The sequence below is a fragment of the Micropterus dolomieu genome, linkage group LG08 (assembly GCF_021292245.1).
Source record: "Micropterus dolomieu isolate WLL.071019.BEF.003 ecotype Adirondacks linkage group LG08, ASM2129224v1, whole genome shotgun sequence".
NCBI classification, from domain to species: domain Eukaryota; kingdom Metazoa; phylum Chordata; class Actinopteri; order Centrarchiformes; family Centrarchidae; genus Micropterus; species Micropterus dolomieu.
Window position 1 is genome coordinate 15,527,202 of NC_060157.1, and position 27,667 is coordinate 15,554,868.

The following is a 27,667-nucleotide window of genomic DNA, read 5'->3' on the forward strand; positions in this document are numbered from 1 at the left end:
TATACTGTGACTTCATTCTTGAAGTTACAGATTTTTCTGATAATTATGAATTATTTTTTGAAATTTCAGATTACTTTTTCAGTAATCAGTGGCCCATGCTCCGTCGTAATTTCTCCTTTTGGTTTATGTTATTTTGTTGCTAATTTGCAGCTGACCGTTTGTTTTACAATGGTGGTTATATTTGAAATAATTTCATTAGTCGATGCATAATGGACCTAAAATACGCCCTTTACACACACCCAAACAAACACACACACACACACACACGCATTACCTCAGGTGAGTGTATGCAGAACAGGGACATAGGGGTGGTTGATCTCTTATAAGGACAGGAAAGGAACAGTCACTCCCACAGTCTGAAAACAAGCAGTCAATCAGTACAGACCGCGAGGTGGCTTCGCTCTCACAACTCAGTGTTTGGCTTTTGTTGTGCGGCTACAACTGTCTTTCCATTCAAGAAGACCCTTGAGCAGAAAAGGAGCAGCTCAAACAGACACTGGCTTTAAGGAGTTCTGTTGAATTTGGTCTAACAGACATGGAGATGGAGGAGAGGGATTGCTCGTTTGCTGGGGAGTATTTTGTGCAGAGGAAGGTCCTGGATGAGCTGCGTCTTGATAAAGTGGCACAAAAGGGGACGTGGTCCTCTAAACCAACCGTGGGTGAACGGGTGAAAGAGTCCCTGAGGTAAAAACATAGAGAGGAGGCGGCACAGCGAAGGTGTGACACACGATAATAGCCTATGGACAACGCTCAGATAAACAATGACACAAAGTGAAAGAAAGAATGCTGAGGAAATGATAGCCTACATTTTTTTGCTTAACTGTGCCTCTGAACTGCTCACTCAACCTGTTAAACCTGTTAAAGCTAATTATGCGTGTGGATGTTAGTTTGTTGACTGTTTTTGCTATCTCAATGCAGAACGGTGATGAGTTAGAAAATGCTGACCACTGGTGACCAATTCATCTGAGTCGTTAGATGACAATGGATGATGAGCAAAGTTCACAGTTTCATTAAGTTAAAAGCATTTATAATAACATGTGACACATCATATTGCCAATAACAGTCACAATAACACAGAGTATACTTTATTCTACCAAATATTTAATTAATTAATATTTAAATTAATGAATGGTTGTAATATTTCAGCAGAGGAGAAACACCTCAGTTTGTGCCATAGATGGGAGTTGCTAAACCTGTTATTTGGGAAAAGATATCTTATATTTGTTTTTCCAGGTATTCTAGGTTACATTTTAATCAGTTCACACTTTATCTGTCATAAGAAGTGAACAGTAGCACATTGACATGCTGGTGTTATCCTGTGTGTCACTGTTTTACAAGGCCAGCAGATAACAACTGTAGCAGGTGGTACAATTCACAAGTGTCATTTTAGGATATTTTAATTTGTTTTTACAAATTACAATAAATTTGTTCTTTTATGAAGTATCAAAAATTTGCTTTCAAAATGTATTAATATGTTTTGCAGTAATTAATCTATTTTCAGCAATTTGAGCTATCTAGCAGAGTTTCAAGAGCAGGACCACACCTCAGTCATGCCACATTCAGCTTTCCTATAAATACCCACCTAAACCACTCCTGTTTTGCTCTCGTATTCTTTGCCCCTCCCACCCTACTTCTCTCCTGTGTCTTTCCCTCCTTCTCAGTAATATGATTCGTATGTTTTTCTGGGATGGCTGTTGCAGGTGTTCGGTGCCCCAGCTGAGGCACACAGTGCTGAACTGTGTCCCCGTTCTTGGCTGGCTGCCACACTACTCTTTCAGAGAAAATGCCATAGGGGACCTGATCTCTGGCTGCAGTGTGGGCATCATGCATCTGCCACAGGGTTTGTATAGAATGAATATGCTCTCATGATACCTCACAAATCTACAGAACTTTTCACTCTGAAGGAATATTTCAACGTTTTGGAAAAAGCACTTATGATCTTTCTTGCCGAGATTGAGGGGAGGAGACTGATACCACTCGTGTTTGTTCAATATGAAGTTCAACCTAGCAGAGGCTTAGCTTAGCTTAGCATAAGACAAACGGGGAAACACCTGACCTTATTCTGTCGAAATTTAACAAACTCTGCACCTCTAAAGCTCACTAGTTAACATGTTATATCTTGGAAAATAAATGAATTTTCCCAAATGCCAGACTCTTCCTTATTTGTTTATAGCCAAAATGTGCCCATTGTAACTATCACTGAATTTGTTTAATGTTTTTTTTCTTTCCAGGCATGGCATATGCTCTTCTGGCTTCCTTACGCCCAGTGTTTGGCCTTTACACCTCCCTCTACCCAGTGCTGGTTTACTTCATCTTTGGTACTTCCAGACACATCTCCATAGGTGGGTGAGGAAATGGGCATGAAGGTGGCAGTGATTAAAAAGTAAAGAACTGAAAGAACATTTATACACCCCTTGCCCGTGTCTTTGTGCATGATTGTGCGCCTACATGCTTGTGTTTTGTATGTTCAGGTACGTTTGCTGTGATCAGCATCATGGTTGGGAGTGTGACGGAGAGGCTGGCACCAGACTGTGACTTTATTGTAAATGGCACTAATGGAACAGAAGGTGTGAACATTGATGCTCGGGACGCATACAGAGTACAGATAGCATGTTCCTTGACAGTCTTGGCAGGAATCTTTCAGGTGTGTGTGTGTGTCTATTTTGTCCAAATTGAACATGTTTAGTGACTGTGCTGAGGTACTGAACAACCCTTTTAAGTCATAGTTCACTACTTTTGCCTAACCTTCTCTCTCTTTTTCCATTCTAAGATGCTATTGGGTGTGGTGAGGTTTGGTTTTGTGGTCACCTACCTGTCTGAGCCACTGATTCGTGGCTACACCACAGGATCAGCATGTCATGTGTGTGTCTCCCAGCTCAAGTACTTGTTTGGAGTCACACCGGCTCGCTTCACTGGTCCTCTCTCCTTCATTTATGTGAGTACCGATATGTCATGCATTACATAATTCACATATGGATACTAACAAGAGATTGATAGACTTACAGCAAAGTTACAGAACACATTAATATAGCTTTGCAGTAAAGTTTGGTGAAGCTAATGTTTTGTTTTTGTTTGGACTGTCAGTGGTGATTCAGCCTGATGTTCCCTTTCTGATTGACTAAGTAACTAACTAACCAAGACTTTTAAAGATTGATTACAGTAGATACTATTATCATTTGTACTATCCTTAAACAATAGTTGATCATTTTAGGAAAAATGATTATTAGCTTTCTGGCAAATATGTGGATGAGAAGATCAATACCTCTCCTGCATCTGTCTGTTAATTATGAAGCTAGAGCAGCTGGTTAGCTTAGCTTAATACAAAGACTGGAAATGGGGAAACAACTCTCCTGGTTTTGTCCAAAGGTAACAACATTATCCTACTAGCAACTCTAAAACTCACTAATTAACATAATATATCTTGTTTGTTCATGCTTGACTAAGCTTACCGGTTACTGGCTGGAGCCATCTGTAACAGTACATATATGAGAGCAGTAATAATCTAACTTTCTATCAGAGAGCAAATAAGCGCATTTCCCAAAATGTTGAACCATTCCACTTGGATACTTTTCTGAACTAGTATTTGTTTACTTACATTTAAAGGCCCACACACTTTGTGGGGTATAAGTTTTGCAAAAAGCAACAAAATTATTAAAATTCAAATCAAATATCACAAAAAAAATCTTTAATTCTTTTCCCTGCTTGCAGTGTAATTGGGTGATCTAATTGGTGGAGTCATGTGACTAATGTCTTTAGCAACTCATTACTATAAAATAGAGTCTCACACAATATGAATATCAGTGAGCGGAGTAAAAATCTCAAATAAACACAAAACCATTGTGAATTTGAATTCAGACTCACTGCAGGAGTGTTGTATTGTTAGACGTTTCTACAATTTTCTCCACTCCCTCTTCTCGGGGGCAACAAGTTAGCGAAACCAGAAGGCAAACCACCATTAAGTCTGTGCACTCTTTGGTGCTTTTTATACTATATGTGGATTAACCTGACTTCCAACTTTTTCCTTCTTTCCCGTCCTTCTCTCCTCTACTCTTTTCCTCCCAGATTTTGGTGGATATTTTCCGGTTACTGCCTGAGACTAAAGTGCCAGAGCTGGTGGTCAGCCTGGTGGCACTCTCTGTTCTCATTGTGGTCAAAGAAATCAATGCCTATTACAGAAAGAAGCTGCTTCTGCCCATCCCGATAGAACTTATATTGGTAAGTCTTCTGCTTTGCTTTTTCCTCTCTTTTCTGTTTACACAGCAGGTGTACTTGTTTAATAGTCCAGCAGGGGGCAGCTTGACCACAATATTCATTCTAGAATGAGGGACTGATGCTTTTATCTTACATGTACCAAAAAGAGGGGTGGTATGTGCTAGACAATGTAACGATTTACCTCACATACTGAACCAACATTTCTTGTGTCTGAACAGGTCGTAGCAGCAACAATCATCACCCACTTCTGTGGACTTACGAGTAGATACAGCATTGATGTGGTTGGAGAGATTCCCAGTGGGTAAGTTCAGCTTTGATTGTTTGACATGTTTGTATGTGGACAAAAGAGAAAGAGACAGTGATGGGGGGATAGAGGTGAGATTCAGGGCAGCTGCAAGACAAGATCACAGACACAAAAGACCCACATTTTCTGGGTGTCAGATATGCGGAGCTGTTAATAAGACGAAGTAACACAACCTTTCAAAGAAATATGGTCACTGTGTGTGTGTGTGTGTGTGTGTGTGTGTGTGTGTGTGTTTGTGGGAGAGAGTCTCTTAAAAGCTTCTTCCTGGATATGTTTCTGCAGTAGAAAAGTGAGAAGATTATCCCCAGAAGACATGAAACCGGTTTGTGTGGTACAGGGTATAATAGCAGACTAAAGTTAATCTGAGTGTTTCTTGTGTTTGCCTTTACGTTTAAGTAACCGGTTTTCATATTCAAATGAGGTTGAAGTTACATTTATTTTAATGCTTTAAAAACTTCTGGAAATTGCAGCATGTCCCATGAACTGTTTGTAGAGGTGCCTGTGTGTCAGGACTCTGCGTGCTGTGCATGTGTCACAACGGTGATAAAAACCTGAACCATTCATTTTTTTCCACCTGCTGCAGGCTCAAGGCCCCTCGTGCTCCAGATGTCACATTGTTCAAACAGATGATAGGCGATGCTTTTGCATTGGCCATTGTGGGCTACGCAATCAACATTTCCCTGGGCAAAACATTTGCCCTCAAATACGGTTACAAGGTGGATAGCAACCAGGTGAGGAAGACATGCACACGCATAAGCCTTTGAATACACACACACATACATACACACACACATACATACATACATACATACATACATACATACATACATACATACATTGTGGTACCCACAAACAGCTGTAAGAGTTATACTTTGAGGCCCAGTTCCTGACTCACTGCTAACAGGGAAGATTCAAACTTTGGCCTAATATTAGATTTCATTCTCTCCTCACGCACAGTTGGTCATGACTGTCACCAGTGGAAAAAGTTATTCAGTTTGTCCTGGATCACTGACACCGGAGCCATGAGTATGTTTTCTGTGCATATTTGTTTCAGCTGCTCAGTTTATTCTTTCATCTCAGATTCAGATTGCAGCCTTGACAGTGTGACAGAAGCAGCAACCAAAATGGTTTTGTCATACCAATCCCTAACTCAACACATTTTTCCATTGTTACTGTCTCTCTTTTCTAAAGCTATAAAGAACAGATTATTTATTTTACTGTAAGTGTGGTGCTGTATTTCAACAGACCTGTTTGTAAATTGCAATTGTCTATTCGAGAAAATTATTTCCGAGACGTCAAATTGCATATTTATGTGATTTTTGAAAAGAGGTTTCTCTTTTTTCTGGGCGCTCCTTTTAAAGTCATTTTATGCAACACAAGTGACTGGATTATATCCTAATAGTAATGATAGACTGAAATTGGATTGCCTAAACCTCTTAAGGAGTCAGGCCAAAAATGCATTTAAGCCTGTAATTAAAAATTAATTTCCAAATGTTATAATGCCAGTGCATAACATCCTCTTACAAAGCCATCCAGGATTCACCCCACACTGGGACACGTACACAATTTACGGTTTACAGTTTATCTGCACAAGATAGCAATCAAGTTTTGCTTTTGATTACTTGTTATGGATCTTGCAAATAAAATGTAGATACATCTAGCATGAAACAAATAAGATCACATATACTGCATAAGAGTATTTGTCACTCGATCTGTCATGAAGAAGTTTTCTTTTGCTCATTCTCTTCTGATGATTCATTCTTTACGCCAAACCACCAGCTGAGATTCAACTGCACTGTCTTCCATTTGCTAGTACATCAGGTCATTTAATCATTTTACTGGAATACATTTTTAATGTTCTACTGGAGGTAAAGGCACACAGAGAAATAACCTCTTAACAATTCTGTTTTTCACATGTAGATCTACAGTGTTTTTTCCCCCATCTCTTATGCTAGTCCATTGCACACACAGACGTATTCCCACATGCACACAAACACACACACACACTTGCAGAGGCATGTGACTGGGATCATTCTGCTCTAGAGAGAGACAGGCTTCGAGCACACACAGCCTCTAAAAGTGGGCCTGCTAAATCATTAATGCCCAACAAGCTTTATGCAATCAATGTGTCTTAAATATGCGTAGCACCACTCTCAGCGTGGCAGTGATGTGTTGACAAGACGATAAGGTAATGAACAGTTAATGATGTTATTGACCCCAAGGTTTTACACTCCAGACATATGTGGACTTAATAGTGATAGCATCAAATGTCAGTATCAATATCAAAAGTGATTTATTTCTCAGGCTAAATATAAATGTGTGGCTTTAATTTGAAATGTTGTCTTGCTGTTTCTCTTTTTGCAGGAGCTGATTGCTTTGGGTCTCAGTAACACTGTTGGCAGCTTTTTTCAATGTTATGCTGTGACTTCCTCCCTGTCTCGCAGCCTTGTCCAGGAGAGCACAGGGGGCAGGACACAAGTAAAACACACACGTGCACACACAAATACCTCCGATTACATCTAATTATTATGTTCAGCTTCACCATTTATTGTACAATAAATGTGTGTGTATTTTGTCAGGTTGCAGGAGTGATTTCGTCCATCATCATGCTGATCACAATTTTAAAAATAGGTTCTCTCTTTGAAGATCTTCCCAAGGTAACACTCTCCAGCAACCTACCATTTCTCTCTAATGATCAGTGTCTCTCTTGAGTGAATTTAATAACCAGCAATGCTGTGGGTGTATACAGTAAATACATTTGTTTGTGTGTTCCACAGGCTGTCTTATCCACAATAGTGTTTGTGAATTTGAGAGGAATGTTCAAGCAGTTCATGGACGTGCCCATGCTATGGAAGACGAACAAGTTTGATTTGGTATGACTAAATCCTCTTTTAGAGGCATTCTGTTCAGTTAAATGCTGTGTGAACCTTAGAGCACTTTGAACCTGCTGACTGTAAGTGTTCGCTGCCCTCTAGCTGGTGTGGCTGGTAACATTCATGAGCACCATCCTGCTAAACCTGGACCTGGGTCTGGCTGTCTCCATTGTCTTTTCCATGCTCACGTTCATCTCCAGAACACAACTGTAACTATACACCATTAATTCTGAATTCCATATGCATACGCAAACATTATAAGAGATTTTAATATTTTTTAATACCTTTCAGACCCCACTACTCTATCTTGGGCCACGTGTCAGGCACTGACATATATCTGGACATAGACACCTACAAGCAGGTAAGAGTCTTTTAGTGGTAAATGACTGTGCTCAGTGCCATATTCATCCACAGAGTTTTGGTAATCTCATTTAGATAGCTTTGGATTTATTAGTTGAGATATCTGTGGCTAAAGATTGTACCGCCAGCCAAAAAATGGCGGGAAACTTATTTCCAGAAAAAAATTGCCCAGTTCAATAATGTAAGTATTCATTCAGAAAGTAAATATTTCTGTTGAATTGTGGCTCTAGGAACAGTGTCTGTCTGTCAGTCCACCACTTTGGTCCAATCTGAAATATCTCAACAACAATTGGATGGATTGCCATGTCCATTTCAGGATCAACTGAAGTAACTCCCTTAATTTACCATTTTGCACCACCATCAGCTCAAAATTATACCTGTCCAAAGCTATGGTTTATATGGCTACAAAACGAAGGACATCATGCTTAGCTGTATTTTGTGTTTAGCGCTAATCAGCTAATGCTAAAAAGCATGCTAAAACACAAAACTGGGGTGAGCATGGTAAAAATATACCTGCATGTTATAGCATTGTCACTTTGAGCATGTTTGTATGCTGCTGTTAGCATTTAGCTCAAATCACCATCACCACTGTGCCTATAGGTACAGAGCTGCCAGCATGGCTGTTGATTGCAGTGCATTGATTCACATACATTCTGTCGTGTTGGCAATGGACAGAAATCTCAGAAATGGAAACTAAAACTATCTGCATTGATACAACTATGGTAATATGAGAAACTATGCTTTTTTTTCCTGAAATTTGGGTTTACAGGAACTCTCTGTGGACAGAGTTAGTTCAATGTTCAGTCATTAAGAGGTCCGTTGTAGTCAGATAATACCTAGGGGAGGTACAAAGTGCAAAATAGAGCAGACGAGGGTCTGTGTTTCTGAACTCTTGTACTTCTTGATGTGTCCCTGCAGGCTAGAGAGATTCCAGGAATTAAAATCTTCCATTCATCTACAACTATCTACTATACAAATGCTGAGTTGTACGTGGAGGCCCTGCAAGAGAAAGTGCGTGTATGTGTGTCTATGAGTGCAGACGTGTGTTTGATGACACAGCACCCTTAATTGCTTTCATTATTACTCTCACTCGTCTCACTTTCTGTTCTCTCTCGCTAATGTGATGCTTCGGCTTTTTGTGCAGAGTGGAATTGAAATCCGGAAGCTGCTGACGGAAAAGAAGAAACGGGACTCAAAGCTGAAGCGTAAACAAGAGAGAGAGAAAAAGAAAGCTAAAAAGGAGGCAAAGAAACAAGTATGGTATCCTAAACATTTAGATACCTCAAGTTACACAAATGGATTTGAACTTATAAGTCACTAACAGTTATTTCCACGTTTTTCAACCTTTTGGCAGAAAAAAGCAGCCAGCCACCTGTCCAACGGCACATTCTCTTTGAAGGAGTCAGAGATGAACGAGGGGAAAGTTTTTGCAGGGCTGAAGGGTCAGGAGAATGGTTTAAGCCTGACAGAAACCTCTAGAGGTAGTAAAGGCCAAGTAAACTGGGCTTACCAACATGATGCAGTCATGTTAGACTCAGACTCAGACACGGGCTGCCACGGTGAGGACAGCATCACCCATGTATCACACGGTGAAGAGGAAAAGGGAAGGGCCTGTGGATCAGGCACGCACAGCATCATTTTGGACATTTCAACAACCAGCTTTGTGGACACAGTCACTGTGAACACCTTGAAAAATGTATGTGTGCCAGGATCAGTGTGCGTTGACATTATTCATTTAATAATCAGATGCTTTGTGTTTTTAGTAATTTAGTAACATAATTTAATTTGAAAATAAATGTAACTGATTACCGTTACTGGGAAAAAACATGCAATTAAATTACTTGAAAGTGTTCATGATTACATTGGCGGTTACATCTAAAGATTTTCTGTAAAAAGCTTGGCTATATGTTGAATGATATTCATTTTGTATGTTTTTCATGTGCACAATGTTTTCCTTTACCATTTCCAGCCACAGCCATTTAGCAAAGTTTGATGCTATTCTGATGCTTTTGATTGGTTCTCATGTTTGAATTTGCAGCTCCACCCGTCTGCCTGTGAAATTGCCTCTAAAGCTTTCTTTTAAAAATAGTTAACAGTTGAAAAGATTTATTAGAAATGAGAAAAGTAATCAAAAAGTAATTAAATGTAATAAGTTACATTACTTTGATAAAGTAATTGAAAATTACACAACTATTACTTTTTAAATAGGGTAACTTGTAATCAGTAACCTAGTACATTTGAAACCTTCCCAACACTGTTAATAAGTGAGTAAATAAGTGATGAGCATCGATGAGCAATGTTCATCTACATTTTTAAAAGAAAACAAAAATAAAGTGATTATCTGTCCTTTCTACTCAGATATTCAGGGACTTTGGAGAGATTGATTTGGACATATATCTTGCAGGCTGCCAAGGTGAGTGGCACACCCGACAAAACAGAGACAAGTTAACGTCCTTAATGCAGACTCAAAGCAGTGAAGCTTTAGATTCTGAATGCGTCAAGGTCTCAGCCTCAGTGGCGCCATTATTATTATATTTATATCTATGATCACAAAATGATTTTTGTCTCATGCATTCATAAGGGGTGCTCATTGTCATGCATGCTTTTCTGTGTGTGTGTGTGTGTGTATGTGGTCAAATTTTAGCGTGTGTCGTGGAGCAGCTGGAAACTGCAGGTTTCTTCTCAGAGTCCATCCCAAAGAGCAGGCTGTTTGTCACCGTTCACGACGCAGTGCTTCATATTCTCAACAAACTGGGGCAGACAGACTTTGTACATGTGAGTTCATCACTATGAACATTATTGACACTTCCAAGCTCTCTCAGCTTTACTTATATTCATTGCTGTAATATCCTGAAATGTTCCTACAACTCAGCCCCTAAACCACCCTGATTCCTCCAGGATGTGTCCTGCAACACTCGGATGTAACCAGCAGGAGTCAGACTGTTCCAACTCTGGCCATCTTCATCCTCCTCTTCTGTTCCATCGCTCACCATTGGGCCTCAGTGTCTCCACCCCCTTTCAGTGGGGGAGGATGCACCACCTTGACATGGCAGCCGGTTACCATGGAAATACAGGGAGCCGTTGCTGTGGCAACAGGCTTTTTATGATATCGTCTAATGAAATAGCCAGCAATACGTCACTGCAGCTCTCCCTCTCCATGTTGTGTGTGTGTGTGTGAGAGACAGAGGAGGGGCGGGGGTTGAGTGGGAGAATGTAACACTGGACTAATAGGAGTCTGTATTTATAGCCTGTGCGAGAGAGCAGAGAGTGAGTGAAAGGTTGACTGTAAGGGGAAACTGTGACCAGGCGAGCCACGGTATGCAATCTCTATGTCTATGTGTCTGTCAATCTTTATTCTTGAGCCATAGCAGTAGGCCCTACTGTTCTTTTTAGAAAAGGAAATCCAAATGTCAGACCATTCCCTCTGGGAGGGGATCTCAAGCAAACATTACCACTCATTTGCTTCAAAGGCCTGCAAGAATGAGCTGAATTGCAGATATGGCGTAATAGGTGTTACGTTTAAAAAGAGCAGCAGCTTCTAAAAACAACGTGGGCGTATTTACAGTCAGTATTAACACGTCTGATACCTCTGACGTCTCAAGCTCCCCTCTATTTTCAGGATCCAGTGTCATGTTAACATTTGCTATCATGACCGTCAGTAGCTAAACTGTATTGTAATATAGGTTATATGTTCCCTATGTATTGAATTAATTTGGATAGCCTACCCAAAGATAATTGTTCCCAGCTATAAAACGTGTTTTTTTTAACTCACAAATGTATGTGGGAAATGGCTATTTGAACACAGAATGTTTAAGTGTTGAGTGTTTCTCAGGCGACCCTTAGTGGGTTGATGATCAACACACTGATACGTGCCTCAGGGATCGTGGAATTATTGGTTTCTTGGATTAACCACACCAGAGCAAACAATGTCAAGTGTTGTATATTACAGAACACATATTTCCTTATGAGTGCTTATCACTCACCCTGTTCTACCTGACTATCTTTCAGTTGTCTGTGAAATGTTTTACTATCTTGTGAGTTTATTTTTTATACAGGAATGAAGTTGTAACATATTTCAGGAGACTGAACCAGAATACTTATTTGTAAATTTCTGGGGGTGTTTTATGAACAACGTATGAATGACACCATGTAATTAAAAACAAAACCACACTGTCCGTCTTTATCTGGTCATTTATTGCTTCTTTCCTGACATGGCATCAAGTCTCTTTCCCCTCCCCATGACCCGGTCTCCTGCTCTTTGCACAATTCAATCTAAAGTCTCTCTCTTTCTCTTAAGGTGGAAATACTGATCTTCATCCCCTCCAAATATTGTTAACACTGATTCACAGACCCTACAATACACTAGATACTTAAGTTAGTTCATAATACACAGCTGGAAGTGGTGATGTGTTGTCTCTTTATGATTTTTCTTTTTTACAAATGGAAGTTATTTTTGTACAATTAATTACGGGAATACAGTCGGCAGAAAACAACGGTCAGAGGCAAATTTACATATAAATGAAGACACCACAGTTTCTTCACATGCACGCGCCCACACAGGTACAGTGCATCTACACACACAAAAACACACACACATTCAAACCATGGCATATCAGCAGCAGATATGATTTTTTTCATTTAGAATTTTTTTTTTTTTAGTTTCTACTCATTCAGCACAAAACGACATGACATGTTGGGATGGACAAGGCTCTGACAGACAAGCACAGAAAAGGAAAGATATCAAGACTACACTGGACACATCGCATTCACAGACGAGACGGGACAACACCAAGGCGGGGGGGAGGGGGAAACGGGGGGGTGCGGGGGGGGAAAGAGAGGAGAGAGTCAGCGAGGTAGAGTCAGGAAGCAGAGGAGAGGGTATATCAGCATGTGATGACCGTATGGGTGTGTTTCAGTTATTCTCCCATCTAATCTTTGGTCCATTGGTCCAGGGCTTTTTTCCGTAGCTTTAAAATCTGCGCTTTTCTCTTACCAGGTCTGTGTAGTGTGTATATTTTGTGTAGTTTGTGTGTGCTGATGTCAAGGGGCGACCTTGGCTATGTGTTCTGCAGGGCTCGGCTCATCAGATGACACTTTCAAAGAGCAGCGTGCTCTTGGTTCCTGCAGGGGGCAGCAGTTTGGCCTCGCTCTCCGGGGCCAGGTACTCCAGGTGATGTCTGCCCCAAACTGGTGTGGTTAGGTGTTGCCACCGCTACATGGAGTAAGACAAGGGCACAGAGATGATGAGCAGTTTATTGCCTTCAGTTTTCTCTAATGAGTAATGAAAAAATCAACAGACCAAATAACAGACAGGAGAGGGAGAGTGGTATCCAAGGAGATACGTTTCTACTGATAAACACGCACAAGAGAATATGTTCGACCATGCACCTGCACCCAGGTGTACTCACCTCCCGCAAAGATCCTTTGCAGCGCAGTAGTTTGCAGAGAACGGTAAGAGGGATACAGAGCATGGAGGACAGGGCCAGTGCCCAGCCAAGCAATTCACCCCACAAGGGGTAAGTGTACACTGTGTTGTAGGTCAGGGGCTTGTAGTTCACCACGTGGAACAGGAACACCGCCTATATGCACAAAGAAATGGCAGCTGTTTGCATCTGGCTAAACCGTACAGAGAAAACTGACAGAGCAGCACTTACAACGCAGACAAAAGGTGTGATGTAGGACCAGCACCACTTCATGTAGGGTAGGGGCTGATAGCCGATCATACGAGCCACATCGTCCATGAAACGGTCTGCGCCTGAGAGAAACAACAAAAGGAGGCCATGATAATGCACTGAATTGTACGGTTTGTGTTGTCTGTCTTGTAGTTACATGGCGTTGTCTCACCGTAGACCCACGCGATCACCACACACTCCCAGAAGGCCTGCCACAGCAGAGTGATGCCACTGGCAGAGTAGTAGTCAAACAGCTGGAAGACATACATCCCTCCCTGACGGAAACAGAGAGAGCAGTCAGCGTCAAGACCACCCTGTTAATACTCTACGTGTGACCTATTTCCAGCCTTGTCACCACTGTTTAGGGCTTTCATCCTAGTTCATTCCTGGCAATGTTTCCCTGTGGCCAGTTAAGTTGTAAGTACACAATCCATGTATTTTTTATAAACATTAAAATAATTTCAGGTAAAAAGGGCTTTTTTCTAGTTTCTCAATGGCGTCGCAGAGATTTGTTGTGTAATAATCTGCCAACTTCCCACCTAATTCTTAAGAATATCAAACTCCAGGAAATCCTCACCGTACCTCAGTGACCATAGACATGTCGATGAGAAAGCAGATGACGCAGCAGATGGCCGCTACCACCTCTCGCCGCAAGGAGCCCAGTGCAGATTTAGGGGGTAGCATGTCCATGATTCCCGTTATCAATCCCTCTACCCCTACGAACTAAAAAAAAAGGGAGTAGAGACAGCAGGGAAAATGAGAAAGGGGGAAAAGTGAGTGAGAGAGAAAGAGGCAGAGTGAGGGCGTGGAATTCAAACATGCTTCTGACTCTGTGAATGTGCATGTAACCTTAATGTGTTCACTAGTTGACTGTGTTTGTTATAGTAAACAAAAAATATCAAATACACACAGAAACTGAAAACAGTTTTCAACCCGGAAAAACGCGTGAATAAACTAAAATGAGAAGTCGAATACGTCAAATGAAGCTGCTTGGTTATTTGTTCTACATCAGGGTTAGCTGCCGACCCCACTACCACTCTGCATGACATGTAATTAAGATTTTGCAGGTGAGCATGTCGTCTCAGACACCTTTCCTCAGTCTCCCTATAAAAGAATGTTTACGTGTATCTTCGCAGAGACATATTTCGACCTGCGGAAGGAGATGAGAGGACAACAGCTGTGCGGCTATTTTTACACCATTTACTAGAAACGGCAGCATATGCACGGCCAATGTGGCTATGACAGTAAAAAAGAGAGAGATGGATGGAGAAGAAATGAGGAAGAGAATGGAAATTGAGAGTAAATGAATGGATTGGAGGGGAGACAGACGCTCTCTGTGTGAATCAGACAGAAGCTCATTGACAAATCCCTGGGCTGTAAAACAATGGAAGTAGGCACTGGCTCAAACAGACACAACAAACAGGCTGCGGAGAAATGCAATGCTAAAATGTGTGTCTCGACTGTTTGTGTCGCACTTGTGTGAGAGGAAGTGAGAGAGAAAGAGAGAACGAGATGAAGATTAGCTATTTATTCTACATAAAGGGCTAAACATTTTGAAAGAAGCAAGTCATACCTGACAGTAGCATACTGTTCCCTAAAGTAATTGCTTTCTCAAGTGTATATAAACAAACAAACTCAAATGTGTCAGTAATCCGTTCATTACCTGGCTGTCCAAGCCCAGTATGAGCAACATAAAAAAGAAAAGTGCTGCCCAGAGCGGCGCCAGAGGCATCAGAGTCACAGCCTTGGGGTAGGCTATAAAGGCCAGGCCTGGACCTGCACATTAAGAAAAAGAGTCAGAAGCAGAGCAGAGCAGAGACGTTATCATACGTTAGCATTAGCACTATCACGCCTGTTGTAAGAAATCTTGGCTTCTGCTTTGATAGCAATTTAAGTTTGGAGCACCACATCACAAAGATTGTGCAATTTTTATCATCTTAGAAATATGTAAAAAATAAGATATATCTTATATTTTAAACACTGAGATCATTTAACATGCCATCAACGCACCACGCCTAGATTACTATAACAGCCTTTTTACTTGCTTGAACCAAAAAAAAAGTATTGATCGACTCCAGACTGTACGGAACTCAGCTGCCAGGCTTTTAACCAGAACAAAGAAACGTGATCACATCGCTCCTGTTTTAGTCTCTTTACACTGGCTCCAAGTATGTTTAGGAATAGATTTAAAAAATGTACCGATTACCTTTAAGGGTTTTCATTGCCTTTCTCCTTGCTATATATCTGACCTTTTAGTTCCATACACACAGACGCCTGTTGTCTATAGAGGCCCAGCTAGATACTAAAGGGGACAGAGCATTTGCAGTCAGGGCCCCGGGTCTTCTGGATCAGCCTGTGTGAGGAAATCGGGTTGGCTGAGTCAGTGAACCTCTTTAAGTCCCTTCTGAAAAGCCTTAGCGAAGAGCCTTTCCTGATCATAATTGACTTTAATTTTCCTTTAAACTGTAACATTTTATTCTTGTTTTTATACGTTTTTGTTTAAAACCTGATGGTTTTACAACTGTGTGTTGTATTTTTTTGCCCTTGCAAAGCCCTTTGTGAGATGTAATTTGATATATATATATATATTGATAAATACTATTATTGATTGCATAGTGTCAATACTATATACTATATTGCACTAGGCTTTAGGAAGCCAATTCAGGGGGATGCTGTATTCTTACCACTCTCAGCTACCTTACTGATGTCCACGCCTTGCTCTGCAGCCATAAAGCCCAGCACAGAGAACACCACAAAGCCTGCAAAGAAACTGGTTCCACTGTTAATGAGGGCCAGCAAGAATGCATCCCTACAGAGAACCAGAAAGAGGAATAGAGAAAAAAGAGGGGACAGAGAACAGAGAGAATGAGTTTGTGAGAAAAAAGATGCATTATAATATGCTGAAACAGGAGGCTCACGTAAGGTACTCAAGACAAACACTGGCAAAAGAAGAGATGGGCTGGGATGGTGAATGGGGGATCAATAACAATTTCTCTGAAAGCTGCTGTTGTCTTTGTAGTTGGCAGGTAGACAGCAGAGAGAAACACGCCAATGGGAAGTCTGTCTCAAGGTCTGAGAGAGGAAAGAGTGAAAGGAAAACCCATGTTGACTACTTGCTACATATATATAATTATATCCAACATTATAATAATGCAGGCATGTATAAATAAATTATGTTGTACATATTCTAATTTAAGTGTGACATCAACAACATCCCTGTTTTCTGGTCTACAATAACATAATAACCTTCTGTTTATCGAGTCTAGCTGGCAACACAGACCAAGAATCCTTTCCGATATAAAGAATGAATAAACAACAGTTGCACCATGATGGTTTTTATAACACTGTTGCAGCTGTGTTCAGAAGCAACCTCTGCTCAGTCTGAAATGCTGCTCTGAGGAATGTTTATGGATGTGGATGATCAAAACAAGCGCGAGTGACTGTTTGGGTTAAGAAAGGAGTCCATATCAAGAACACATTAAGCAAGACCAAAGAGACTTTAATCCTCATTACACAGCAAAAAACAAAGTTGTTGGATGGATACAACTTTACACTTGCTGTCGAAGCTTACCACTAGTGGTGCAAACATTTTAAATTTTGCATTAGGGTATTAGAGGTGTTACATAAGTCAAAAGAGTTTAGAATGGTAATTTTAGGACGCTTCCGACTCAGCTTGTCAGGCTCACCTCTACTCTGCCAGACCTGGCTCACCTTTCATCAGACTAAGGGCCAGGTTACACTAGAAAGTGGTTTGTACGACGTGTTGTCAGAGCACGTCAGAAGTCAAAAGTGCTTAGGCTGCTCAGGGAGATGCGATATTGTTTAAATATGAGAATAACGGTGCACATTTTCAGACAGCCTCTCCTAGAAGGCATTCATAGTGAAGCATCGGTTGTCAGCAGGAAAAAGAGTGATAAATAGTTGTGCCAAGAATGAAAAAAAGAGAACAGAAGAGGTTTAATGCCTGGCTTCTTTCTCACCTGACCAGGTTTAGTATGTAATGCCCAGCTAAACACTGGCTAATGTTGGCACATTCGCACGCCCCATTAGCATTAGTCATGTGAAGACCGCTAATGTATCAAAATTCATGGCAATCTATCCAGTGGTTCAAGGTATTTCACAATTCAACCAAAATGTGAACAGACTGACATTGTGATCCCTGCAGCTACGCCGCCAGCGTGGCTAAAAAAGACATATGAAGTCAAGCTATGTGGTTTGGAAGCAATTGAACGAGCTCCAAAACAGTCCTGAGCCCAAAATGTACTATACAGTGGCATCTGTGAGCAGTTTATTTAAACATTTCTCCCAGGGATATTCAAAGTGTGTGTGAGAAACCAAGCTGGGCTGACATACCTCAGGATCTGAACTCATCTTTCAACTACCAATTAAGGTCAAGGCAGAGAAAATGTCAGATGACAGGATATACATGAGGCTCCTCTTGTTATGGACATTCTAAACATGCAAGCAGGTTAGAGATAGGATAGCAGGAGATATAAAAAAAAAAAAAAAAAAGAAGAGATCCCTGTTACTACTATGGAGCTAACAACCTCATACGGGTCTTGATGTGTTTACATATCTGTCTGCTGCAGGAAACACTTGCAAGCTTATCAACCAGCCTACAAAAGGAGCAATAGTGAGGCCAGTTGTTGCGAGAAGCAGACAGTGTAGCTCAGGTCTGCACTCTAATTTTTATTAACGGCCTCACTGACATTCAATAGTTTATTTCTACAGCCATTCAAAAAGCATAATCGAATCATAGCCTGAAAATAAAATTGAGCTTGTTACATATTCAGGGCTTGAGGACACTGCTATGATTCTTCATAGCAACCTGTTTGTTTCTATTTTGATCAGGGAGGGGAAATGACTCCTGAAATGTGAGAATGTTAGAAGTTTTTGGGCCTTAATCATAATTCCAGGCACGCTCGGACAGTGTCTAGTCTAGTCGGTTGTTCCAGCGGCCAGAGAACTGAACAGACCATACAATGTGTCTGTGTCTGTAGTGAACAAAGCCTAATTCTACTGGAAACATTTTTTTCCTGGTTTGTTTGATACTAGTAATCAAGTCTACAGTCACATGCAGCAGTATGCAGAGTCTGGCTAATGGTATTTGTGTTGATGTTGGCCTCCTTCCAGCGACAGCGTCTGATTTTGTGCTGTGTACAAACTTACTGGTAACAGTTGTTATGGAAGCGGTTGTAGCTGCCCAGCGCAGTCAGGGCGCCCAGTCCGATGGCATAGGAGAAGAAAATCTGAGTGCCGGCATCAATCCACACCTATCACAAATGGAATAGTCTGAGTAATGTTTCACAATCTGTTTTCCTATGTTTCTTAGATGTTGCTGTCATATGTTCTTGTCACTACACTGCTACAAACAAATGTGCAGCTCATGCAAAAGTTACACCTGTGCTTCTCCAAGTTTGGACCAGTCTGGTTTCAGGTAGTAAACAATCCCATCTATTGCTCCAGGTAGAGTGACTCCGTGGGCCAAAAGAACGACCAGAACCAGGTAGGGGAACAGAGCTGTGAAGTACACAACCTACAGAAAGATGGGAAAAAGAGAGCTGTGAAGTACACTTCTAGATACTGTGGGACCAATATGTAAGATATAATTGGGGTTCGGGAGGTGAAGTCTGAGTGCTATGCATTAGAACTTGCATTAAGTGAAAAATAGAAAACTCCACAGTAAACCCTTAAAACATTTAAACTCCTCACATTACATGTAGTAAGTACATAAAAAGATGTAGTTATTATATGATGAATTTAACAGGCTAGCTGAAAACGCTTAGTGCTTATAAACATGGTCCATCAGCTATGGTCAAATGTTTTCAATGTAACTGCACCTGAAAATGTTTTTATCACTTTGATTAAGCAATTACCTGCTTTGCAAATACTCAAGTCTTAAGTAGAAGCCCATTAGGTCCTTCCTGTAGTAGATGTGTAATGGGCCCTGTCATGTTACTTTGAAGAAAAGGTAGCCTGTAAATGGAAAGCCAGACAATTTGTAAACCTCCTGCAATAGCAGGGGTTTTTGGCAGACCTTTTCAGAAGGTAGTCTTTGTCAAGATATGCTGAGAAAGCCACCCCCTGCTACCTATTAGAAGCATCAAGTCCTAGCTAAAATCAGTACGGTACGAGCAAAGTAGTGAGAAAGCACATATTTGCCTTGATCTAGGGTGAACATGGGCAGAAAAGCCCCTTTACAGCTCTCAAACATCGACATGGTGGAAAGTTACTAATCGGCTTACAGCTGGCTGGCCGGCTCAATCTCCTTCAATCTTTTTTTCCCCTCGCCCTATGAGCTTTGGCTACTCTGGAGACACAAGTATGCAAACACAGACATCTCCATGTACTACAAAAAATAAGGATGCATTCATTATGCCAATATATGAGATCACACACATTTAAACCAATGAGGAGAGGGAATCTTTTTTTTAAAACTACTAAATGGAAGTCACACAACAATGTGTATGTAGAGTATAACATAATAGGGATCTACGGCTCAGTGGAAGATTATAGCCTTACTGAACCTTTAAGCTGCATATATACATAATTACACATGAGAAAACAGGAAAAAGTGCAACTACACAGATTAACAGAAATTCAAAGAACACGTGTGTGGTTAAATTTGTGTTCATACATGTGTTTCAGTCTAGACACTGATCTCCTCACTATACCAAAGCTGATTTGGGGTCAAAGGGCAAAAGGCTCTGCATGAAGCCATGCAAAATATTAGTCTGCACTCCATAACCCCTGGCAGAGGCATGCGACGTTTCTCATACAGTAAACGTATTAAGCCATAAATATTAATCTGCACTCCATAAATCCAAACAGTGACATGAAACATTGGGAATCATAAATTGTGTAGTCAGAAAACACTTTACCTTGCCAGTAGATTTAACTCCTTTCCACATGCAGAAGTAAACAATGACCCAGGTTGCTATGAGACACAGCACCAACTCATAGCTGATGTCCCCAGGCTCGTGCAGCCCACCAGACAGACGGAGAACTTTACGTCTAGGAAGACACAGAACACAAAGGGGCATCCATTAGACAGAAATAAAAAAAGTTTCCGAACAAGCCAGAGTCAAAGATAATGTAAACAAGTGAATACCTTCAACAGGGTGACTGCAACTTTAAATATATTTTGAAAGTCAAATAAGGCTTTATAGGCCTTGTAAATGCCAGAAAAATGAAATGCATACATACAAAACCATTTTGTAAAAACATCTAAATGATCAGAATAAAGTTCAGCATTACTGGAAACGCTGGGTACTTAGTTCACATACACAGTGGATTGTTAAGACTTGAATTTAGATAGTAAAATGTATTTTTTTAAGACTGCTGACACGGTGCCCAACTCCTCCATGACAATTCCCAGATAAGGTATGACCTACTCCCAGAACTCGATGACTGGAGAGCGCATGCCCTCAGTCTCTGTGCAGCTGCCGTTGAAGAGGAGCTGAGCTGAAGACAGGTTCACCGGGGGCGTGGAGGATAGGAGGTTGGAAGGGGTGGCAGAGGATGATGGCAAAGCCGGCTGGGGAGCACTGCGGTTATGGCAGGCGCGGCGGAAGTCCAGTGTACAGTTAGGGGTGTTCCAGGGGTGTCCACAGGTGGCCCAGGGCAGTTTGTTGGTGAAGGAGTGGAAGAGAAAGTAGAGGCCCCACACCAGAATCATGATGTAGTAGGTGTTACAGAAGAACACTATCACCATTGAGGCCAAGCCCAGACCTGACAGGGAGTGAGTGATTAACAGCATTAAAATAACTCCTTCAGAGAAATCTAAATGTGTTCTCGGTGCGTCAGACACACTGACATAAACGAAGATAGGTACCTTTAAAGAGGGGTGCGATGTTCCAGGCAGAGACCCCTCCCTGCTTCATGAACTGTCCAAGCGCAATCTCCAGGAAGAAGACTGGAATGCCTCCGATGAACACAATCAGCAAGTAGGGGATCAGGAAAACCCCTGCAACACACAACACACATATCCATCAACGTGTACATTTATCATCATCATGTTATCTGAATTTACAGGCAGGTAGAAAGGCACTGGGAAAAGGCTTTGGCCAAATAATTATAACTCAAAAACGCTGATCACCTCTGTTCCAAAGTAAAGCATTGGATATCTAACAGGAAATATATTACTACAGCAACACATATTTGGGATTCTTGACGCTTCAAACTGCAGTTGGAGGATGAAATGGACAGCAAAGTTAGTTAATGCTAGCTAATGTTAGCTTAGTTGTTCTGAGACTCCATTGTTATGCACTACAAAAGTGCATCTGCTGGACAAGCGTGCTTTTAGTATATGTCACTAATTAAAATGTCAACTGCATTGGCAGACCCCTGTGCTAACAGGGAAGCAGAAGTTAGTAGCAAATATTAAGTAGTAGTTAAGTATGCAACAAAGGTCTCGAACCAGTGACATTGCCATTACATGGTCAGAGAGACTTAATTAAACCCCTTGCCTACAAAACATTCCAATAGTAACATGATTTTGGATTGAAATTATGATTACAAGCATCATAACATTTTCCATTTTTTTGGAGATTGATCATGGTAATTAGATCACACCCTTCATAATGGAATTGATTTGTTGATTATTTTTAGCGTATTTAAAGTGTAGAAACATCACATGATAATCAAAGTAATTATCGTCAACATCTTCAAGACTTGATATAATTATTTCATTATCATCACATTATGCTATTCATATTCAAATCAATGGTGAGTTTCTTAATAGCTTAACTAGTAGAACCAGGCTCATTAAGCATGCCTTGCTCTTGGCAGACAAGTAGCAACACTTTACTCTGAGGTAAAAATCTAAGGGGAAAAGTCATGTTTAGTTTTTAAGGACACAAACTGCGCAAACACCGGAACAGCTCTCACTAATCAAACCCTTGAACCAGTAAGAAACAGTCGAGAGAAGAAGGAAGCTGTAAAGGGCAAAAGACTGAAAGCCAGGGACGAGGACAGACAAGGCCACAGATGCATTGAAAGTGTATGTGGGAGATCACAGCGTCATTTCCAATTCCACAAGTGTTTGGACAGTTTTGGTAAGTCGCCTACTGTCCTTGAAAGCTACAAGGAGAGGGGGCAGACGAAGGACTCTCAACTGGAGACAGGAAAACGACAATAGACCCCAGCAGGAGTTATTATCCTGATAGAGGACTTGTTTGGACTTTGATTAGTAGTAGTTGGCCCAGGGCAGTTTTGGTTTTTGTACCCTGTATAAACAATCTCCATTTGGATTCTCATACTGTAGGAGAAGCTTGCTGTGATGAGGAATACACAGGAGATATATAAATATATAAATGCAGCATAAGACATTTAACTCACTTAATCTAATTAAAACGATTTGGTTTGAATAAAAACATAAATGGGTGATGCCACCACAGTGCGCAGATGGGAGGGAGTCACATGATCAGCTATGACGCAGAGTAGAGAGAGGCAAAGAAGAAAGGAGGGAAAGATGGATACGTCACAGGAGAGGGAGGCTGAAAAACTGGGACAACGCTGTGGTGGAGAAGGTTCAACAAATCCAAAAATGACACACCAAGGCATCAACCTGGTTGGCTCTGCTACAGTGCTATTGATTGACAATTTGTGCCTCATTCAGTCCGTCATTCTTCATTCAGCAGAGGGCTGTCGCCTTATAAGGAAACATTCATGAGTGTGAGTCTAACAGTGAAAGCGCTGGGAGAGTGAGAGAGACAGTGCGAGAGATAGAGAGGGAGAGGGATGCAATAAGAGGCGGGAATGGAATGAATGCATGTGCGGACATATTGGCCAAATCATTGAGGAACCGCGTCCTTAATGGGCTTAAGTAAATCCTCTCTAATCATAACTGGACCAGACACATCAGGCCTTGCAACTGGGTTACAAATAAATGAGATTTGCAGAGCATTTCTAGTACATCCACCTATTACTGTCTCCAGAGGAGTGTGTCTCTTGTTTTAGTAACAAGCATGTCTGACTAAGAGCCCCAGCCCTTATCTGATACGGTTGTTGTGTTAAAAGGTGGCTCCGTCAAAGGTGTAAAATGAAGTAATGTAGCGGACGTGGCTGTGCTGACTCTGAGAGGAGGGAAGGACGGGCGCAGTCACAGGACGGTTACTGTGTGACATATCCGTGCCTCCTTATCAGGAGAAGAGGGGGAGAGAACACCTTTGTATTGCTACATGAGTGCTGAGCAGGAGCACGGTGGGGGTGTACTGTGTGAGGCAGGCCATTGTTATACGATACCAGAAGGTGGGTATCAGAGCCACGGGTCACAAGACCCACACATGGAGGGGGGGGGCTGGACTAAGACACACACACACATACACACACAAACACACACAGTTTCACTTAAATAAAACGCCTCATAAAAAAAGATAAATAGAAAAGTAGGCAGGGCAGAGATAAGAGAAGTCAGGGCCAAAAGTTGCAGTTGGGGCAGGTTACTATTTGACAAGTTGGCACATATGAACATGGAGAGGATACCGGAAATAACCTTACATGCCAGTGAAAGAGTAGCGGGAATAGGGATACTTGTACTAAGTCCATCTATTAAGCAACTTGTGGCTATAATAAATAAAGCGAAACCACATGGGTGGGCACAGCTTTTGAGCTACGTGCTCACAGACACGCAGGCCCTGCTTTGTCTATTATTGTATTATGTCTTGCCATGCTGCCTTTCACTGTTGTCCTACAAACTGTCAGGAGATTATTAGGAGTTTATCAAAACTTTTACAAATTGCCAAACCTGGATGATTCTTTAGTTAAAGAAACTTCTCTGCACCATCTAAATCTAGATTTTCTTTTTGAAAATGTATTGTATTCTGATAAAACAAACTTTTTTAACAATTCTAACTTATAAATGATTTTTCATTATATTTCAAGAGTGCGGAAGAAGTCAAAATGACTGTTGTTGAATTAAGCTCAGCATTCAGGGCTTGACGGTCAGGAGAGGTTGTCCGTGGACTTTGTAAGTGGTTTGTAAGCTTCCTAAATGTTTATTGATGCAGTGTTTATGACAGGTGACACACCTCCTCCAGGTGACCCTCTGTGTGTTAAGCACCCTTTTGTTCACCCTGCAAAGCCATGACTGCATCTCCCAACATGGAGGAAAGTGAATTATTAAGTTTCACTATATGAATGAATGATGAGTTAGTGCACAAAAGGAATGTAACACAAGATGAACTTGGAATTTAATATGAGGTACATTTTGAAGTCCTCTGCAGAACAAACTACCAACCTTTAATATCCTTACTAGTACTAAAACAGGCCTAAGAGATTTTAAAGTAATACTCATATGTTTGTTGTAACTGTGTTCTTTTGTGTGGCGGTACCACACAGAGACCTGCATAAACTACACAGCGCTCCTGAAGCTCACCTCCTCCGTTCTTGTAGCAGAGGTACGGGAACCGCCACACGTTGCCCAAGCCGACAGCAAAACCCACACAGGACATGATGAAGTCCATCTGTCTGGTCCAGGTCTCTCTCTCCACCGCTGGTACTGCTAAAGCCCCATTTCCTGTCCCGGCCGCGGCCCCGTCCTGGGTCTGCGGCGGGCCAGCCCCTCCGCCCTCACCACACCCTGGGCCAGCTCCAGGCACAGGTACCAGGGGGCGAGCTGACCCGCTGCCCTCCTCCTCGGACAGGGTTCCTGCCTCCAACTGCGGGAGAGTGATTTCACCTGGTTAAGAGAAGACGTACATGGGTCAGAGGAGAAAGAAGAATAGAAGAAGGTAGCAGACAAGGAGGAGTACAAATGGGAACAGATAAGACAGTAGGAATCAGTATGTAGTAACACTAATAAAATAAGACAACATTCTCACACTACTCATATCTAAAATACACACATTCACAACTTCACATCACATGTTAGCACTAGAGGCAGATAAACTACAGTCTCTTGGGCCAGACTTGCACTGAATGGAATAGGGATACTGCATGTTTTCCATTCATTGCAATAAAATGTCAGTACTCCACTAAGCTGTAACAGGGCTGACGTACATCTCACCATATACATCCACTAGGGTGAACTGCCCTTACACAATTTGTATTTGTGCTAAATTCGTGTTGCGGTTGTCTTGTCATCATTGAGCCCTCCCCCGGTGTTCATTTTCTCTGTCTCTGTCTCACAGACCGAGAGATGCGCGTGCTGCAGTACAACACAGCAGAGAGCCAATTCAAGGCATATGTTTGGAGCTCCTCTGTCGCTCGCAGAGCTTTCATTTCTCTCTTTCCCACATGCTGAACGAATGCATGCAGATAACCCAAACGCAAAAATAAAAAGCAGCAACGTGCCACTTCATTAGTGCCGTTCCATGATACCAGTCAGCCTGCTCTGTGCTGGATGCAAAGCAAGGCAGCTGAATCCAGATCAGAGCAGTTTGAGGGGGTGTCTGAACATAGGAGGGGGAATAAGAGTGGGGAAGGTAAGGGCTGTCCGCATCTATAGGGCAACTTAATAAGATGATACCTGTGGTTTGAGAGAATTAGAGTGAGCAAATGAGCAATAGCTACACACAGTATGTGGTGATTTAAAGTGAATCAAAATAGATCACTTGTTAGGTTAAGACAATAAAACAAACTATTGTGTTTCTGCGTAGATGGGGTCTGTGTCAAGAATATAACCCCAAATACTAAGCTGTCCTTTGGAAACAGACTGATATATGCATGTGAGTCACTTAGTGTTACAAGCAGGGTAAGCCTTACCAAGCTGATTGATGCTCTCGTAATATTGACGTAAAAACTTGACAATAATTTGCCTGGGGAATGAGTACCTTCTGTATTCACCATGCGTGACACCTGTTCAGCACCATATTGAGCTTCAAATGACTTCTACGCAGTTGAGTCACCTCTGGTGTAAAGTGTATATTGAGATATTGAGTGTGTGACGATTATATGACTGGGGCAGGTGAAGTGCAGCGTGTCTGGAGCTGCTCTTGTCCCTACAACGAATAATGAGGAACAGATGCTCTAACACATGAGCATGTGGTTATGTTTTAACAAGATGCTGAACCACAGTAACGTTAAATTAGCTAAATCATAAGTCATTATTAACCAGCTAACGTTAGAGGTCATTTGTTAAACTCACCTTGGCTGTTCTCTTCCAACTCAGGTGACATGTTGTTCGGTAACGTAGCGGCACAAAAATAAATTGTATTTTTCAAAAAGCAAAAGCTGGCTGATGGTTTAGCCAGTGGGCTGCTGAACTTTTATAAATGTGCCTGGCTAACACAAGGCACCCGGAAGGCTCAGAGAGGCAGTGATGTAGCCACAGTACGCGGTTCTCCAGTTGTCTGTTTTTGTGGAGTTTGTTATTTCGCCTTCTTAAAATTTGGGGAAAAAAATCGCAGTTTTTTTTTAAAGAATATCACACGTTAGAACCCCTCAGCTCAGCCAAGAGATGGAAATTTTCACAAGGCGCCGCAGTCAGTTCAGCCGGTGACAAAGGAAATTCAAAAGCAGTCGACGAAGCACTTGAAGGTAAGCCTGAAGAATCTCATGGATAACAGTTAAATGAAAATTATACTGCGCCTTAGGGTGAAGATGTTTTGTTTAAGCAGTCCAGTCAGAAGTCCGTGAACATGAACGGGAGATGCAGCGGTTCGGCAGACGAAGAATGTGATCTACTCCTCTGTCCGTTAGCTGTCACGGCGACTGGCTCCGCCCCCTCTCGCAGCCGGCTGACGTGATTGGCTGAGGCCGGTCCAGTGAGGTGCGCACAGCATCAGCAGCAGCGCTCAGTCAAAATGAGGAGTCACAAGTATGGGTTTATTACTCTGCATACGTCCTTGACCTGAAAACACACAAATAGACTGAAAATGCCCCACAGCGCTGTCTGGTGGCATCTTGCTCTGGGTAGTTGCTCCAAATCTCGAGACGCAGTGGACCATGTGGAGGTTCCCAACTTTCGGTGCAGGGAGCCCGATGGGCACCAAGGGGCTGCAGGTGCTCCACCAAACAAATGTGTGGTTACTTTATCAACTAGAGTTATCTTAAAGTGTTTTTGAATAGGTGTATGTTTTGATTTTTCTCCACCTTCAGTGGGGCTACTGTGCTCCCACGGTGGTGGCGCTAGGATTTCTGGTGCTCACATATTTAACCTAAACAAATAGATCCTAATGAAACTTTCTGGCCCCCTCTAGCTGTAGTCTTTCTCCACCGCCCTTCCCACTAATGAAGGATGCCTAACCTTAACCTACTAGAACTGTGGCTGTGGTGGGATAAAAATTCACAATAGCATGATTGTT

At 41.7% G+C, this 27,667-nt stretch overlaps 2 protein-coding genes across 4 annotated transcripts; one reads left to right on the plus strand and one right to left on the minus strand.

Moving 5' to 3' along the window:
- The first annotated feature begins 345 nt into the window (after positions 1 to 345).
- Positions 346 to 11,924, plus strand: si:ch211-117c9.2 (solute carrier family 26 member 6). 3 transcript variants are annotated; one of them, XM_046055716.1, is made up of 19 exons: positions 346 to 684; positions 1,701 to 1,840; positions 2,232 to 2,342; positions 2,472 to 2,644; positions 2,771 to 2,935; positions 4,063 to 4,215; positions 4,431 to 4,513; positions 5,100 to 5,247; positions 6,881 to 6,994; positions 7,096 to 7,173; positions 7,294 to 7,389; positions 7,492 to 7,598; positions 7,681 to 7,750; positions 8,668 to 8,766; positions 8,894 to 9,004; positions 9,104 to 9,445; positions 10,108 to 10,162; positions 10,394 to 10,524; positions 10,648 to 11,924. In XM_046055716.1, exons 1-19 carry the CDS (start codon positions 536 to 538, stop codon positions 10,672 to 10,674), a joined length of 2,352 nt encoding a protein of 783 aa, XP_045911672.1. In that variant the 5' UTR covers positions 346 to 535; the 3' UTR covers positions 10,675 to 11,924. The 3 variants fall into 3 exon arrangements, with proteins under 3 accessions (XP_045911672.1, XP_045911675.1, XP_045911674.1); XM_046055718.1 differs by having other exon boundaries at positions 347 to 684; positions 8,668 to 8,760; XM_046055719.1 differs by lacking the exons at positions 10,108 to 10,162; positions 10,394 to 10,524; positions 10,648 to 11,924 and having other exon boundaries at positions 8,668 to 8,760; positions 9,102 to 9,289.
- si:ch211-117c9.5 (sodium- and chloride-dependent creatine transporter 1) lies at positions 11,923 to 27,046 on the minus strand. Its single transcript, XM_046055720.1, has 14 exons — positions 26,509 to 27,046; positions 24,799 to 25,101; positions 21,256 to 21,387; positions 20,816 to 21,152; positions 20,303 to 20,435; positions 18,823 to 18,957; positions 18,591 to 18,694; positions 16,106 to 16,230; positions 15,085 to 15,197; positions 14,004 to 14,144; positions 13,594 to 13,696; positions 13,404 to 13,504; positions 13,158 to 13,328; positions 11,923 to 12,961 (listed from the first exon to the last, which is right to left on the minus strand). The coding sequence occupies exons 1-14, from the start codon at positions 26,537 to 26,539 to the stop codon at positions 12,833 to 12,835; spliced, it is 2,058 nt and encodes a 685-aa protein (XP_045911676.1). The 5' UTR covers positions 26,540 to 27,046; the 3' UTR covers positions 11,923 to 12,832.
- Between the last annotated feature and the right edge of the window lie 621 nt (positions 27,047 to 27,667).